This window comes from Solanum stenotomum, chromosome 11 (genome assembly GCF_019186545.1).
Source record: "Solanum stenotomum isolate F172 chromosome 11, ASM1918654v1, whole genome shotgun sequence".
NCBI lineage: Eukaryota > Viridiplantae > Streptophyta > Magnoliopsida > Solanales > Solanaceae > Solanum > Solanum stenotomum.
In genome coordinates this window covers 3,196,259-3,211,553 of record NC_064292.1, presented here as the reverse complement: position 1 = coordinate 3,211,553, position 15,295 = coordinate 3,196,259, and the positions used below count along the sequence as shown (strand labels likewise).

The window sequence follows — 15,295 nt, the reverse complement described above, 5'->3', positions numbered from 1 at the left end:
TTTGGCAGCCCTACTAAGATTTCGCTATGCACGAGATTAAAAAAAAATTAGCTCATAAAGATTATTTTTTTGGTAACTCAGCCTATAAAGATTTATTATATGTAATCTTGCCCATTTTTGCCAAAAAACTATTTTTTTTATCCTTATCAATTATAAAATAATCACTTGTAAATGTTTATTATCCTATTATAAAATTTGAAAATTTAGAATAATAATAGAACTTTTTAAAAATAAAGTTGAAAAATGGCTTGTAAACACTACTTCAATAAAAAATATTCTCTTATAGAAATTGGGCTTATAGCAATTCCAAAGACTAATAAAAATTGGGCCTTTGTTTTGACCCAAACAATAAGCCCATGATCCTTTTCTTCTCGCACAAAAACCCTAATTTTGTTCTTCAAATTTCACCCTGTAGTGCTGTGTACTTCCAAAAAAAGAAAAAAAAAATCACAATTCACCGCTCGTCGACGCATTTGCAGAAGCATAGCCACCATGGTTGCCGCCAAGAAAACTGTAAAAAAGTTCTCTATCTATTTGTGGTTTTGGGGTGTTGATATGTGGTTGTATTGATTTGAATAGATCTTTTTTGAATGCAGAAGAAGACCCATGAGAGCATTAACAATAGGCTTGCTCTAGTTATGAAGAGCGGCAAGTACACCTTGGGTTATAAGACTGTTCTCAAGACTCTTAGAAACTCCAAAGGTTAGTTTTCAGCTCAGCTCAAATTGTATTTTGTGCTTTTATTGGAATTGATTTTGTGGGTTGTTCTTTTTATTGCATTTCATTGCTTGCCTAGTTCGGTATGTGGTAAATATAAGTTAAAAAATTGATCTTTAGCATATTATTGTGGATAGCAAATATATGTTAATGCTTGGTTAAAGTAGTGATAAAAGCTGATCTTTAGCAGATTTTCTGCATAGTTTTAGATGGGGAAACATGGGTTTTGTTTGTAATATTTTGTTGTTAGTTGTTTTTGTTTCATTTCATTATATGTCAAGTTCTGTAGCTGGTAAATATATGTTAATGTTTGATTAATGTAGTATTCGAAGCTGATTATTAGCGCATCATTATGCATAGTTGTTGATGGTCATTCAAGGTTTATGTTTGCATTTTATTGTATGTCAAGCTATGAGGCTAGTAAATGTTTGATTAAAGTAGTGTCGAAAGCTGATCTTTATCAGATTGTTATTCATAGTTGTAGATTTCTAATACGGGTTTTATTTGTATTTCATTGTATGTCAAGCTATGCAGCTGGTAAATATATGTTAATGTTTGATTAAAGGAGTGTTATCTTTAGCAGATTATTATACATAGCTCTAGTCAATGATCTTTAGTAGATTATTGTGCATTGTCTTAGGTGGTTAAATATGAGGTTTGTTTGACAATAAAATAGGTTTTAGATGCCATGTATTTCAATTTCTTTCTGGTGGTAGTTCAAAACTTTCTTTGGCTGTAAGAAGGTACGAGGTTAATGGTTAATGATAATATGTAATTTTGTGTCCATGGCCATGTTGATTGAATAATGAGAATTATGGTGCTAGTATATATCTGTAAAAGACTCATGTTTTCGGCGTTGTAAAAGATTGGATCTTTTATCAATTGATTGGGAAAATGGTTGTTAGTCGATTATGGATTTGTTCTTTATTCTTTACGAAGGAGTTGTGTTGACTTATGATCTAACATGGGTTTCTAAATTTTTCTTTCCCAAATTACAGGAAAGCTTATTATCATTGCCAACAACTGCCCTCCTCTCAGGAAATCTGAGATTGAGTATTATGCTATGTTGGCAAAGGTTGGAGTCCACCACTACAACGGAAGTAAGTGCATATCTTTGTGTGTATAGACAGTAATTTATATGTTTGAACTTTTTTTTGGCACTTTTGAAATGTTTTTAAATAGTTTGCTGTTTTGACTGCGTACGAGTGAAGATATATATCTTCCTTTCGTTTTGTTAGGACATGAATTATGTAACTTTGCTAGGAGTATTGAAGTTCCTTCTGATGAGTGCTTGGTAAAAAACAAATGCCTCTTAAAGTCATTGATTATATTAGATTTAGAAAGCATAGTTCCTAAGTTTTAGTGATAGTTGGATCGATTGTATGGAACTATTAACATCTTTTAGTATCTATTGTGTGAGAATTAGTTGACAACTGCCCTAGGTCTTTTGTTCAGTAGTAAAGACATGTCAAATAATCTGTGTGTGAAGGCACGTCAAAGGTTCGAACTCTATATGCAAACTCCTTTTCTGGTTGCTCATGTATTTTCTACCCAAGGTCTATCTGTATACCTCTTATTCAATGTATGTGATGATCTTTGGATTGGTAGTATCATACAAGTCTCTGAAACTATATGCTAACATATGTATTTCTTGTTCCAGACAATGTAGACTTGGGGACGGCTTGTGGTAAATACTACAGGGTCTGTTGCCTCAGCATCATCGATCCAGGTGAGGTTCTTGTCCGACTCGATCTACTGTTGGTTGAATGTCCTTAAAAATATTTTCCTGATTTTAATGGTTTTTTTTTTCNATGCTAACATATGTATTTCTTGTTCCAGACAATGTAGACTTGGGGACGGCTTGTGGTAAATACTACAGGGTCTGTTGCCTCAGCATCATCGATCCAGGTGAGTTTCTTGTCCGATTCGATCTACTTTAGTTGAATATCCTTCAAATTTTTTTCCTGATTTTAATGTTTTTTGTCCAACTCTTCAGGTGATTCTGACATCATTAAGAGCATTCCTGGTGATCAGTGAGGCTTGCAATTCTGAATCTTGGAATATTGTCCATTTTGTTTTTTTTTCTATGAAAAGGATAGCTAGTGTAGATGATAATTCTACTTTATTTGTGATGACTGTCAAGATAATTTTGATGGTATTGGAATTATTTTTTCTGTCTTGAGCTAGTAATTTTACTATTTATGAACAGTGATTTGTTGTGCCATATTATACACTTCTAAATTCTGAATTTTTGTAAGTTGAACATGCATCAAGTTTAAATCTCTCTCAAAAGCACTTGCACAACCTCTAAATTTGGCTGGTCAAATCTTTGTTGGAGTTAAGTTTGCAAAATTGTTTTTGTTAGCCAAGGGTCTCTTAGAAACAATCTCTCTATCTCAGAGAGGTTGTTGTAAAGCCTATGTCCAATTTACCATCTCCGGACAAAATTATGCGGGATTTTATTGAATATGTATCTCTCTATCTCGGAGAGGTTGTTGTAAAGCCTGTGTCCACTTTATCGTCTCCGAACAAAATTATGTGGGATTTTATTGGATATGTTGTTATTGTATTCAAAATTGTTTTTTGTTGCATAGTATAATTTTTCGATAAAAATGTTAAAGCTTCAAACCCTTTTGCTTTACTTAGTTCCAAAGTGTCTAATTAATAGGTCCTTTTCTTATATATAAGATTCTAGCTATTCAGAAATGATATTAGCATTGAAAGAGGTCATGCCTTCCAATATTTAATTAAGGGATTGATGTTTTTCCCTATTTATTATAAGCATTTTATATTCATAATATATTGATTTGATTAATTTAAATTTACGTTGATTGTTGATTTAATTATGTGTTGGTCCGTTAGTTAGATTAAGATTTTGTTTTATTTTCGTGAAAATTAAGACTTTTCAATTTGAATACTAGATATACATTAAAATTTAGATGACCAAATCTGAATTTCAAGAATGTTGACATTTGAATGTAGAAAATTTATAAATTATTACTAAATTATTCTAATATTAATAACAAGAAATATACTTGAAAAAATTATATGATGTTTGACAATATATAACATGGTGATTTATGATGGTGATTGTTGCTTGTTGCGCTAGTGGTGATTGATGATGATGATTTGTTGTAGTGAGAACAAATTGTAGTGAATGACAATATTTGTGATTGTGGTTGAAAATATTAGTTGTGGCCTGTGGGTGAGAATCAATAACGGTAGTCGATAATGATGGAAGTGGTGAATGATGGAAATAGATATGATCCCAAGATTTTATTATAGATGTTTATCATTTAAATTTATTTAGATTGATGAAGTGACTGACAGTTTATTTAATACATATATAAGATTCAACTGATTAAGATTTGGACTTGAATAACAAATGAACTTAATAACCATATCAAAATAATTAAGGTTCGGATCTTTATTAGACTCGAACAAATAAGATCTAATTCAGTTTTACGCCAATTCACTAGTCGATTAATTAAGTTTCGTGTTGATTGGTTAACCTGACTAATTTAGCTTAACGCCAATTAACTTGTCGATTAGTTACGTTTCGTGTTGATTCGTTAACCTGACTAATTTAACTTCACGCCAATTCACTAGTCAATTAATTATGTTCCGTGTTGATTTATTAACTTGACTAATTTGGCTTCACGCCAATTCAACTAACTTTCGGTGAGTCGGTGAAGAAGATCCCAAAAAAAATTCTACTTGGTATTTTCGATATTATATATCTATCTATGAAAAAGGTTTTGAATCCTCTTACTATAAGACATTTTCAAGACCTTTCAAAAGTTTTTAATATGAATTTTACTTGGTCAATGAGAAGAATATCAAAGAGTATTAGTTAATTAATTTAGATTTATATTAATCCATTGAATCGATTGATTTAAATTCACAATAAATTTCCACAAATATCTCTATTTGGGGAGATCTTTAAATTTTTACCTCCATTTCGATTCACGACTTATTCAATCTTAGATCAATTTATCAATTCAATTAATTTAAATTTATATAACATATAATCCATTGTCATAAAAAGAGTTCTCAAAATATTCGTATTTTCATTCCTAAAACTCAAACCCGAAACTCAATATTATCAAAGTGTTATTTTTGGTGAAACACTCTATTATTACCTTCTTCCTTCGAACCCCATTGTCTTCACCTCAATTTAACTCTCCTCCACTCTGCTAAAAACCTTCAAAATCAATGGCAAAAAGTCAGAAAATCTCTATTCGAAGCCAAAATCAAACCCAAATGTGCAATTCACAGTTGGAGAAACCAAAATGGAAGATGAAATTATCTTCCAAACAAGCCAAAAATAGTCCTATTTCGTACAGAAAAATATCAGCTATGAAGGTTACTGCTATGTTTTCTTTGATCTTTGTATGTTTTTAGAATTTGGGTATTAACTAGAAATTTGGGTCATACTGTAATTTTTATTATTTTGGGTGTTTCAGATTGTTCCTTTTTTTTGTATGTCATTCTTGAACTCTGATGAATTGAGGTTTCAAAATTTCTATGCTAGTGATTTTTTATATGTTTTATAGTTGAGGGTCCGTACCCCACTTGTAGAATTACACTTGTTATATTGTTGTTATTGTTGTAAAGTTAAGTAACAAACACTAGAAGTTCTAATTACTAGAGAGAAAAAGATAGAAACTTTATTGGTTGAATAATACTAATGTGACATATGTATGCTATATTATCAGATATGAATGTTATTCCTATGTTTTCTTTATATCTTAACATTGGAATTTTGATATGTATCTCTGTGGTTGGAGAGTTTTATCGGAAACAGCCTCTCTACCTCCCAAGGTTGGGATAAGGTTTACGTACACTCTATCTTCCGGAGACCTCACTAATGGGATTAGACTGGCTATGTTGATGAGAATTTTGGGTAATGCTAGTATATTTTTTGGGGAGTTGCAGACTATTCCCCATTTTGATGTTTCAGTTTCTGTAACTCTGATGGTTTTCGGTTTCAACAGACTGTAGAAGCTCTAATTACAAGAGCGACAATCTAGTGTGACATCTCTATGCTGTATATTTATCCTTTTTTTTTTCTTTTTTGGGATTCTTAGTATGTGTTTGGACATCTTAGTTAAAGTTGAAAAAGAGGATTTTTTGAAGTTGAAAAATGGTGTCGAGAGGTTGAAGATGTGTTTAGACATGCATTTCACTTGAAAAAAGTTGCGAGTGGGGAAAGAATTTCACTTGAAAAACTAATTAAAAGATCATATTGATTTTTTTTGTCTCTGAAGCTTAGCATTTCGATTTGTTCTCACTGTTTGAATATTTGAGTATTAACTAGAATTTGGGCCATGCTGATGCCGTAGTTTCTTGGGAGTTACAGATAATACACATCTTGGTATTTCAGTTCTAGAGCTCTGATGAACTGGGATTTTGCTATGCTAGTGGAAAGAATACCCAGCAGACACTGGAAGTTCAATCCAGTTGAAAGAGGCAACTCTATGCTGGCATACATTTTACTCAATAGGATTAGTGATGTAAGGCATAAACCCGCTTGCTTGTACTTCTCTTTTGAGTTTCGCTTTTATTATATTAAAATAAAGACAACTAGCCCTAGGCAACCTGCCTAGTAGATTTGCTTTAAAAAAAGAGAAAAAAAGAAGGATTCTTAATCATAGTATTTCAATATAACTCCTAGTTTAGGAGGTTTACAGGTTTCTCCTTACGGAAGCGGATGTGCAACAATCATGGTTTGAGTTATCGGATGTTGGGATCCACACAAATGGATGAACTCCCTTGTTTTCGTAGCCTATGTATCCTCTACTAAGATGCAAAGCATTTGTCTCTTTTCAAACCTAAGCTGTTATATTATGGTGGAAAAACCTCTCTTTCCAATACACACAATAGTGTATTTATATGTTATAAGTAGGATTTGGGAGGAGAACAAGTTAATGGACTCAACAACTACAACAACATACCTAGTGTAATCCCACCAATCGGGTCTGGGGAGGGTGGTGTGTATGCAAGCCTCACCCCTAACTTGTGAAGGCAGATAAATTGTTTTTGAAAAACCCTTGGCTCACGTAAAAAATTCAAAGCGGGTTCAAACATAAAATACAATAGCGAAAAAGGCATGTTGAAAATAATAAATAAAAGAACATTGACAACAATATATAGTATGTCAATCAAAGCAAAATGAAGTAATAAGTGGTATTAAAACCGTAGAGATAATAGAAAATAGTAATAGCACAACTGGTAGGAGAAACTAGACAACGCTCGACTGCCAACTAACTTTCTACCCCAATTTCCGATCTTCATACCTTTCTATCTAGGGTCATGTCCTCGGTAAGCTGCATGAGTGTCATGTCATGTCTTATCACCTCTTCCTAATACCTCTATGGCGTACCTCTACCTCTTCTCGAACCCCCCAATATCCAACCTCTCACACCTTCTCACTGGGCATCAGGGCATTTTTTCTTCACATACCCGAATCATCTCATTTTCGCTTTCCTCATATTGTCTACCACGTAGACTGCTTCCACCTTGTCCCGGATATCTTCGTTCCTAATCATATGTCTCCTAGAATGCCCGCACATCTATCTCAACATCCTCATTTCCACGACTCTCATCTTCGGGATGCATGAGTTCTTGACCGGAACATAGCTAGTCTAATCACCACTCAATAAAACATTACCTTAAAGTCTTGACAACACATTCTCACACAAGACACCCGATGCGAGCTTCCTCTTCATCCACCCAGTTCCAATGTGATGTGTAGCATGATTGTCAATCTCTCCATATTCCTGAATTATTGATCCAAGATTCTTGAAACTTCTTCTCTTGAAGATGACAACCTAATGGACTAATGGGATAATTAGCACCCCTTATGGTGGACCCGACCCCACTTAGTGGGATTTCACTCGGTATGTTGTTGTTGTTGTAAGCTTTCTCCAATAAATCTATGCATCTGGACCTACTTTCAGTCTTCAGTGAGTGAAGGTTTGATACTGCAGTTAATCCAGTCAGAAGCTAAATTAGAGTATAGAATGAGGCTAAAGAAGTTTGACATACTTACTCCATAAACAAAAGAAGAAGTTTGACATACTAACTTTGTCATAATGCCTTACTGCTAAGTGTGCTAGAATTTTTAGAGTCCCGATACATGTACTGAAAAGGGTAAAACCAAGAAAAAGAGAACATAACTTCTATCTGCATTCCTGATTTCTATTGAGGAATTAATTACTCAATAGATGATGACTGTTTGTTCAAAGTGGCTAGGATTTTTTCCCTTATCATTTTTGTTGGACTTTATTCTCAAACTTGTAAGCTTTTGGTATTTCAAGATGTATCTGAGTAGTAGAACTGTTATGAGTTGAACATTCTTAGGATGATATTTACTTAATATTATTGAGATTTTTCCTCCTAACTTATCACTTTCAAGAAAGTAAAGCTTTTTAGATACAATACACGCATTATGCCCGGAACACTGACTTCAAATTTTGGTGTGGATATTTTCTGTTACCATGGAGTACCATTTGACTAGTGAATCATGAATTGGTTCATCCACATGAACACAATGCACTAGCAATTTTTCATGTCAAATGAAGCCATTTAAACACTTGCCCCCCTTTCCCCAACAAACGAAGAAAAAGGAGACAAATGGAATAATGGGGATAAGTAGTGGAATAGTGGAGATAAGATTATGAGAATACCAAAATGATTCTTTTCTTATGACTTAGTTTCCATAAAAAATTAGAAGTAATAGCATATATTTTACAAACATATGGCTATTGGGAGATTGTATTAAGTGTTTATTTAGTTGTAATATAAAGGGTCAGATTATGATTCCTGCCTTAGGATGATTTTCTGCAAATCGAAGCCTGTAGAAGGAAAATTTGGGAAATGAACCCTTCTTAGATGTACCCCAAGAGTTTTATGTTTTACCCAACTTAATAATGCTGCCATCTCATTTATTTGGTGATGAGAGGGAAACACTTATCTTGGAACTTCTACTACTAAAACTCAAATGAAAGATAATTGAAGAACATATTTGTCTTTTGGTTTCTCTTATAATAGAGCTATTCTAACTGAGGTAAGTCATTCTAACTGCTATGGACTTGTATGTCAGCCCTAGACTATTCTGGACCTCTAAATTTATTATTTGCGCACTTTTTATTTCGGAGGTTAAGATTGCTGGGAAACTAGTAGAATTTCTTGGCATTTGATCATATTCAAGTTTGTCATCTGTGATTTATTTAAAATTGAAAAAGGATTTATAATTTGCTAGCTTCTACTTGGTGCATTATGTGGTGTCCATTTGATAACTGCTCTTCTTTGATGTTTCTACAACATTGTTCTTCCACAAGAAACTTTGTGGAAGTTATTCACCTTTTCGATTTTTTTCAAATTACTTGAAAATATTTGTCTCTCCGGTGAACCAAATCTTTAAGTATTTTAGTTGTTAAAAACGGGAACTTTGTAATGCCAAAGATAGTAAGATTCTGTAGATTGATGCTTTTGTTGATTGTGGAGTGGAGCATTTCGTTCGAATTTTATGTCAAAACATTTCAAAATTGAATCTTTTGGTACACCATTTGTGTAACTGGATGCCTTTGTTTTACTTTATGAGGTGCAAGACAAAAGTCTGATTTAGGATTTTAAGTTAGTGGGTGCAAAGTACCTCGAACTGCTCCTTTGTGCCAATGGGTGCAAACTTATTATAAATACATATCTTCTAATGGTTTTTAGCTGTATAGTATGAGCGATAGTAGTGAATGTGCATATGACATTGTTGCATCCTCTATGTGCTAGTCTATAGATCTGTTTCAGATATCCTCTTGATTGGTCTCTTGCAAATATAGAAAGATATGCTTCATTGCTGTAGTTATAGACTTGTAGTTCAGCTTAAGCGCAATTTTCATTTGTTGGGTCTTATAATATTTTTTTGATACGGAATGCAGCGTCTTTTAATGTAATCTTCTTTTTAATAACAAAAGTTAAAAATAAGGGGACAAGATCTCTTTATTATATACTTTTTGGACCCGATATAGAAGGGACTTGTAGATCCTATTCCTAATACACAAATATCTGGTCAAATTCTTACTATTTTGCTCATCTTGAATATCCCTTGTCGTATTTTTTTTTACCTTCCCAGAGCTAGTTCATTAATCAGACATTTACTGTTTGCTTGCTTTAAATGGTTAACGATTTTAAAAACAAATATGAACTGATTAATAAAGGAACAACAGGCACTAGATTAATTTTTCTCCACAAAGTAATTTTTTGCTGTATTAATCTTGCTTAGTTAGCCAGTGACCGTTTCAAAGTCTTATATATCTGTGAACTTTGGTTGCTTTCCTCCATGTTGATGTGCACCTTAACATCTAGATCAAAAAATCGTTGCGGTCATTCTGTTTGAGTGTGCCACCTGCCTGCTACCCTTAACAGTCGCTCACTACTGTAGTTAAAATCAACAACAATAACATACCTAGTAAAATCACATAGAGTGGGGTCTGGGGATGTTAGAGTGTATGCAGTTACCCCTACCTCTTGGAGGTAGACTGTAGTTAAATTAATAGCTGATTAATGAAGTAGGAGTGTTGTGCCATTTCTGTTAACCAAGTGTCAAGGGCAACAAAAAATTATATATAGATGCACCAAATATTTATGCTGGTCTTTGTCATATATGGAAGTTATCCAATTTGGGAGAACTCTTCAGAAACTATCCCTTTCGTGTCAAACCTTTCATTGTGTAGATCCAACAAAATGAGCCTCAACCGAACATGCAATAGCTCCTTCTGGACCAAGGAGGAAGACAAAGCATTTGAGAATGCTTTGGCTGTATTTTCTGGAGATAGTGATAAATTTCTGAAGATCGCTGCTGCTGTTCCTGGGAAATCTCTTCAAGAAATTATAGATCATTATAATGTATTAGTTGAAGATATTAATGACATAGAGTCTGGCAAAGTTCCGCTACCTAAATATGAGAGAATGCAAAGTTCTTCTAGCTGCAGAAGTAGATCATCGGGAGCAGGGGTAGAACGGCGAAAAGGGCTTCCTTGGACTGCAGAGGAACACAGGTGAGGCTTTCTTGTATATTTTGTAATTACCATGTTAGTTTGGTTCGAAACATCTGACTAAATTGATGACTAATTGATCTCTTCAATCATTAGTTTCTTGATAGTTGAATAAGTTTTATTGTTTACAGTAAGGATTTAAAAGTAGCTTCTTTAAGAATTTCTTTGCAACAAAATGCTTCTTTTTCCTGTGATTTTTTAGATTGACAGCAAGTCTGTTTATTTGGACCAAAAAATTGACAGAAGCTGTGTTATTCTTTAGCGTAACTAAAATCATTTCTATTTTTATATTATGTTTGAATGTAGAGTAGATTCTTAGTTGATCTGGTGTGAAATTTTTGAATTAGATTATGCCACTCAGAAAATTTGCAGAAATTTGGTGTCTGAAAATATGAAAGAAAACCCCTCTGCTTTGTTAGTAATTTCTTCAATTCTCTTTGAGTTGCTTGTTCTCAAGAAAAATTAAATACAGTGTTTCTTTTTTTTTCTATATAAGTTTGTCTTTTTCATAGAAGAGTGGAGTACAGCTTGATATCAGTTTTGTAACGTAAGTCACTGCGTCATCGGTATAATTGTTATTCGTAAACAGCTGAATGACTATTATATATGGACAAGGTACTGTAGACATCAGACTTGTAAAGGCTTCAATCTAACTCGTGCTGGAAACACTTGTGAATTATTGTTGACGAACAGTGATGTGAACTAAAGCTTAGTTCATTTTTAACTAAAGATCTCTAGTTTCCTCTTTAGCACCTTATGAATTTTGAATACCATGGGTAAGCCGAAGAGGCGGTTAATTAGATGCTGGCAATAAATGATTGGGTCAAATAGACTAGAGCAAATTTGTGTACTGGAAAAACTTTCCAGCTTACGATACTTATATTTATCTTTCCTTTTCTTGGTATGGTTTTTCATATCCTTCAATATGTGGGGTTTGTTCTTCTATTCCATTTTTCTCAAGATAAGAGAAATATATCCTTCTACAATTTGAGTAGGATTGAATAGCAATGGACTATTGCAACAACGAATGATGTGGTGAGTGAGGAGATGATTCTATAGACATTTCTTCTTGATAAGTGGGATGATCCTATAAACACCAAAGTAGCACCTTACTAGTATATTGTATTGTTTTGGCTGGGTGCAGGTGGTCAGTAGTGATAAAAGACTGCTGAAATAATACTGAACTTGGTAATTCGAACTTAATTAGATGTGGTCATTGTATACAGATGGAAGAAAAAATGTCTATATAATTATAACGACTGTGATTAGAATTTCAAAGATGCATAAAATTGTGCTGTTTGAGAGAATGCATTAGTTTCAAGCAGATATTGTCTTGAATGGATTAAATTCCCAAGCTAGCAACTTCTTAATCTTCTTTCTTTTCTTAGGTCATTTCTCCAGGGGTTGGCAAAACACGGAAAGGGTGATTGGCGGGGTATATCAAGGAACTTTGTGTTTTCTAGAACACCAACACAGGTGGCAAGCCATGCCCAGAAGTACTACAGTCGATTAAATGACAATAACGCAAAGAGGAGAAAAAGCATTCATGATGTCACTAGTGTGGGTGCTGCTAATATTACTGAACCTTCACAAGGACAAAAATCTGACGAGTTGACAGGACCTTGTGGAGGACAATCTCAGTGGCCAATTGCCGACTATGTGACTGAAGCTTTCGACACAGGGATGCTATCTTTACCAGGGTCAGTTACAAACTGCACGACTGATGCTATTGAAGGACCATCAGCTGTTAACCCCGAGAAATTCCCACTTGTTGCTGCTCTTGGTAGTGAGTTGAATAGTTCATTTCCCGGTGTGGATGAGTTCCTGCAAAGTGTAGAAGACCTAATCATTGTACCGGCAGAAGGCACCTCTGGAGTATGCCATGGGGTTGACACTAGGACATCTCCATCACTTAGCGTGCAACCATCAGTTACTGGTGGCACCGGAATGTACACTCATCCAGTTTCATTTCCCAACGTGCATGAGTTCCTGCAAGAGGTAGAAGACCTAATCACTGTACCGGTAGAGGGCACCTCTGGAGCATGCCATGGGATTGACACTAGGACATCTCCATCACTTAGCTTGCAATCATCAGTTGCTGCTGGCACCAGAATGTACACTCATTCAGTCACTGTACCGGCAGAGGGCACCTCTGGAGTGAGGTGTGGAATTGACACTAGAACATCTCCATCACTTAGCTTGCAACCATCAGTTGCTGGTGGCACCAGAATGTACCCTCATCCAGTCAATGTACTGGCAGAGGGCACCTCTGGAGCGAGCCATGGGGTTGACACTAGGACATCTCCTTCACTTAGCTTGCAACCATCAGTTGCTGGTGGCTCTAGAATATACCCTCATCCAGTCAATGTACCGGCAGAGGGCATCTCTGGAGTGAGCCTTGGGGTTGACACTAGGACATCTCCATCACTTAGCTTGCAACCATCAGTTGGTGGTGGCACCGGAATGTACACACATCCAGTCACTGTACGGGCAGAGGGCACCTCTGGAGCGAGGCGTGGGGTTGACACTAGGACATCTCCATCACTTAGCTTGCAACCATCAGTTGTTGGTGGCATCGGAATGTACACTCATCCAATCATTGTACCGGCAGAGGGCACCTCTGGAACGAGGCGTGGGGTTGACACTAGGACATCTCCATCACTTAGCTTTCAACCATCAGTTGGTGGTGGCACCGGAATGTACACTCATCCAGTCACTGTACTGGCAGAGGGCACCTCTGGAGTAAGGTGTGGGGTTGACACTAGGACATCTCCATCACTTGGCTTGCAACCATCAGTTGCTGGTGGTACCAGAATGTACACTCATGCAGTCAATAATGTTGGGTATGATCTGGAAGAGCTAATGACCAAGCAGTTGGTTGGAGCTAGTCAAGTAGGTCCTACCATTAACACTGCAAGTTTGCCATCACCAATTGCTGATCATATTGGACTCCATGGTTGTACAACTTCTAGCAGTGTTGCTAAGAATGGTTTTGTGAGTACCATGGAAGCTCCTGGGGGAGGTTTTTCTGTTGATTCCATGCAGACACCATCAATTCCTGGCCATATTGGAGGTGGAACTTATCCCTGTTGGGAACCTAGCAGCAAGGACGACAGTATCTTTGATCTGGAAGACCTATACACAGATCACATGTTTGGTTTTCGCAAATAAGAATCTGTCATTTATAGTGGTAAATCATAACGTGTCCATGGTTTCACTAGAACAACCACTGCTTTGTTACGGATGAGCCAATGCAGCTGGGGCCTATTACTTCACAAACTCTCATGCCATTGCGCGTTCCTTGCCCTGCTTGTTCATTTGCAGCATCTTATATTGCCCCTTTCTATCTTCATGTCCTTCTAGAGATGTCTCTCTTTGCATATCCAGTACTGGTTCTATTTGTGTATGTAGTGTATGGAATAACAAACTTTATCAGTAGCTTATGTACATAGAACTACTCCCCATCCCCCCTACCCCTACCCCTACCCCTACCCCCACCCCCATTTCCCTTTCTGTCATATGGTGTACAAGCATGTCTTTAAACTCTTTGTTCATAAATAAAATGGCATGCTTTAGTAGTTTTGAATTTTATTTTCTGCCTACTTTGAAAATTTTCTTAGTTTGTGTAGCTTCCCTTCCCTATTTTTCTTTGTCTTATCCAAGTTAATAAATGAGTGAGACTAAACAGGATTGTGGTGAATAACAAAAACCAATTCGAATATCTACGATTAGACGTTTATGGGAATGATATGATAGATGAGTTTTTTTCCGATTTGCTTTTTGATTATTCTGATCAATCTATTTCAATTTGTTTAGTTGGATACAATCCCTGTACTTTAAAATCAAACACTTGTTAATTATTGTAGGAGTTTTTATAAATATATAGGTTTTTGGTGTTTGATGTTGTGATACAAAGATGAACCATAATGAATTATTTGATTTTTAGATACAAGAATCATATTTTTAATTAAATAGTTTTTGAGGGGCATTCATAATGATTCACTCTAATATATAGCTAAATCATTGTCTTAATTTAATCAAATATCGTCGTATAAAATGAGAGATGGGAGATTTATAAAAATTATTGACATTTAGAGAGGAAATATCAAATAATTAACAATGTCAGATAAATTTTTTGAAAAAGTAATTAGCAATAACTCTTATCTCTGAGATATTTTATGAAGTGTCAATTAAGTACTAATAAATAAGTGAGTATTTAGGACTTTCATACCAGATTAACTTTCTTGACTTCAATAGTGTTAGCCTGTTAGGTACCTAATTATTGTTAATTACTTTTCTTTAGTCCTCCATAATAGTCATAGGGTTTACGCATACTCTATTTTCTTCAAATCTCACTTAATGAAATTTCATGGTATGTTATTTGATTAAATAAAAAGCGAATTTCGCTTGTGCAAGCTTTGCTCATGTTAACAATCTCAAATCTTGTTTAAAAATATGAGTCATGATAAATTAACAACTAACACAAAATTAATCAATTTATGATGAATCCTTACCAGTTACCA

General features: G+C 35.0%; 2 protein-coding genes across 6 annotated transcripts; both read left to right on the top strand.

Moving 5' to 3' along the window:
* Window positions 1–384: 384 nt before the first annotated feature.
* On the top strand, window positions 385–2,925 carry LOC125844225 (60S ribosomal protein L30). Of its 2 annotated transcripts, none has more exons than XM_049523499.1 (5): window positions 385–513; window positions 597–702; window positions 1,716–1,817; window positions 2,557–2,625; window positions 2,714–2,925. In XM_049523499.1, the coding sequence occupies exons 1-5, from the start codon at window positions 493–495 to the stop codon at window positions 2,752–2,754; spliced, it is 339 nt and encodes a 112-aa protein (XP_049379456.1). In that variant the 5' UTR covers window positions 385–492; the 3' UTR covers window positions 2,755–2,925. The 2 variants fall into 2 exon arrangements, with proteins under 2 accessions (XP_049379456.1, XP_049379457.1); XM_049523500.1 differs by lacking the exon at window positions 2,557–2,625 and adding an exon at window positions 2,378–2,446.
* Window positions 2,926–4,828: 1,903 nt separating this feature from the next.
* Window positions 4,829–14,255, top strand: LOC125844441 (uncharacterized). 4 transcript variants are annotated; one of them, XM_049523756.1, is made up of 3 exons: window positions 4,829–5,082; window positions 10,452–10,775; window positions 12,161–14,255. In XM_049523756.1, the coding sequence occupies exons 2-3, from the start codon at window positions 10,462–10,464 to the stop codon at window positions 13,941–13,943; spliced, it is 2,097 nt and encodes a 698-aa protein (XP_049379713.1). In that variant the 5' UTR covers window positions 4,829–5,082; window positions 10,452–10,461; the 3' UTR covers window positions 13,944–14,255. The 4 variants fall into 4 exon arrangements, with proteins under 4 accessions (XP_049379713.1, XP_049379715.1, XP_049379714.1 ...); XM_049523758.1 differs by having other exon boundaries at window positions 4,829–10,775; window positions 12,161–12,934; window positions 13,403–14,255; XM_049523757.1 differs by having other exon boundaries at window positions 4,829–10,775; window positions 12,161–12,934; window positions 13,286–14,255.
* The last annotated feature ends 1,040 nt before the right edge of the window (window positions 14,256–15,295 follow it).

Bases quoted from the DNA above. Each gene is read 5' to 3' on its own strand.
- LOC125844225 (XM_049523499.1), top strand. From the start codon at position 493: ATGGTTGCCGCCAAGAAAACT. The intron at 514-596 runs GTAAAAAAGTTC...TTTTGAATGCAG, and splicing joins TGGTTGCCGCCAAGAAAACT to AAGAAGACCCATGAGAGCAT. The intron at 703-1,715 runs GTTAGTTTTCAG...CCCAAATTACAG, and splicing joins GACTCTTAGAAACTCCAAAG to GAAAGCTTATTATCATTGCC.
- LOC125844441 (XM_049523755.1), top strand. From the start codon at position 10,348: ATGCACCAAATATTTATGCTGGTCTTTGTCATATATGGAAGTTATCCA. The intron at 10,776-12,160 runs GTGAGGCTTTCT...TTCTTTTCTTAG, and splicing joins TGGACTGCAGAGGAACACAG to GTCATTTCTCCAGGGGTTGG.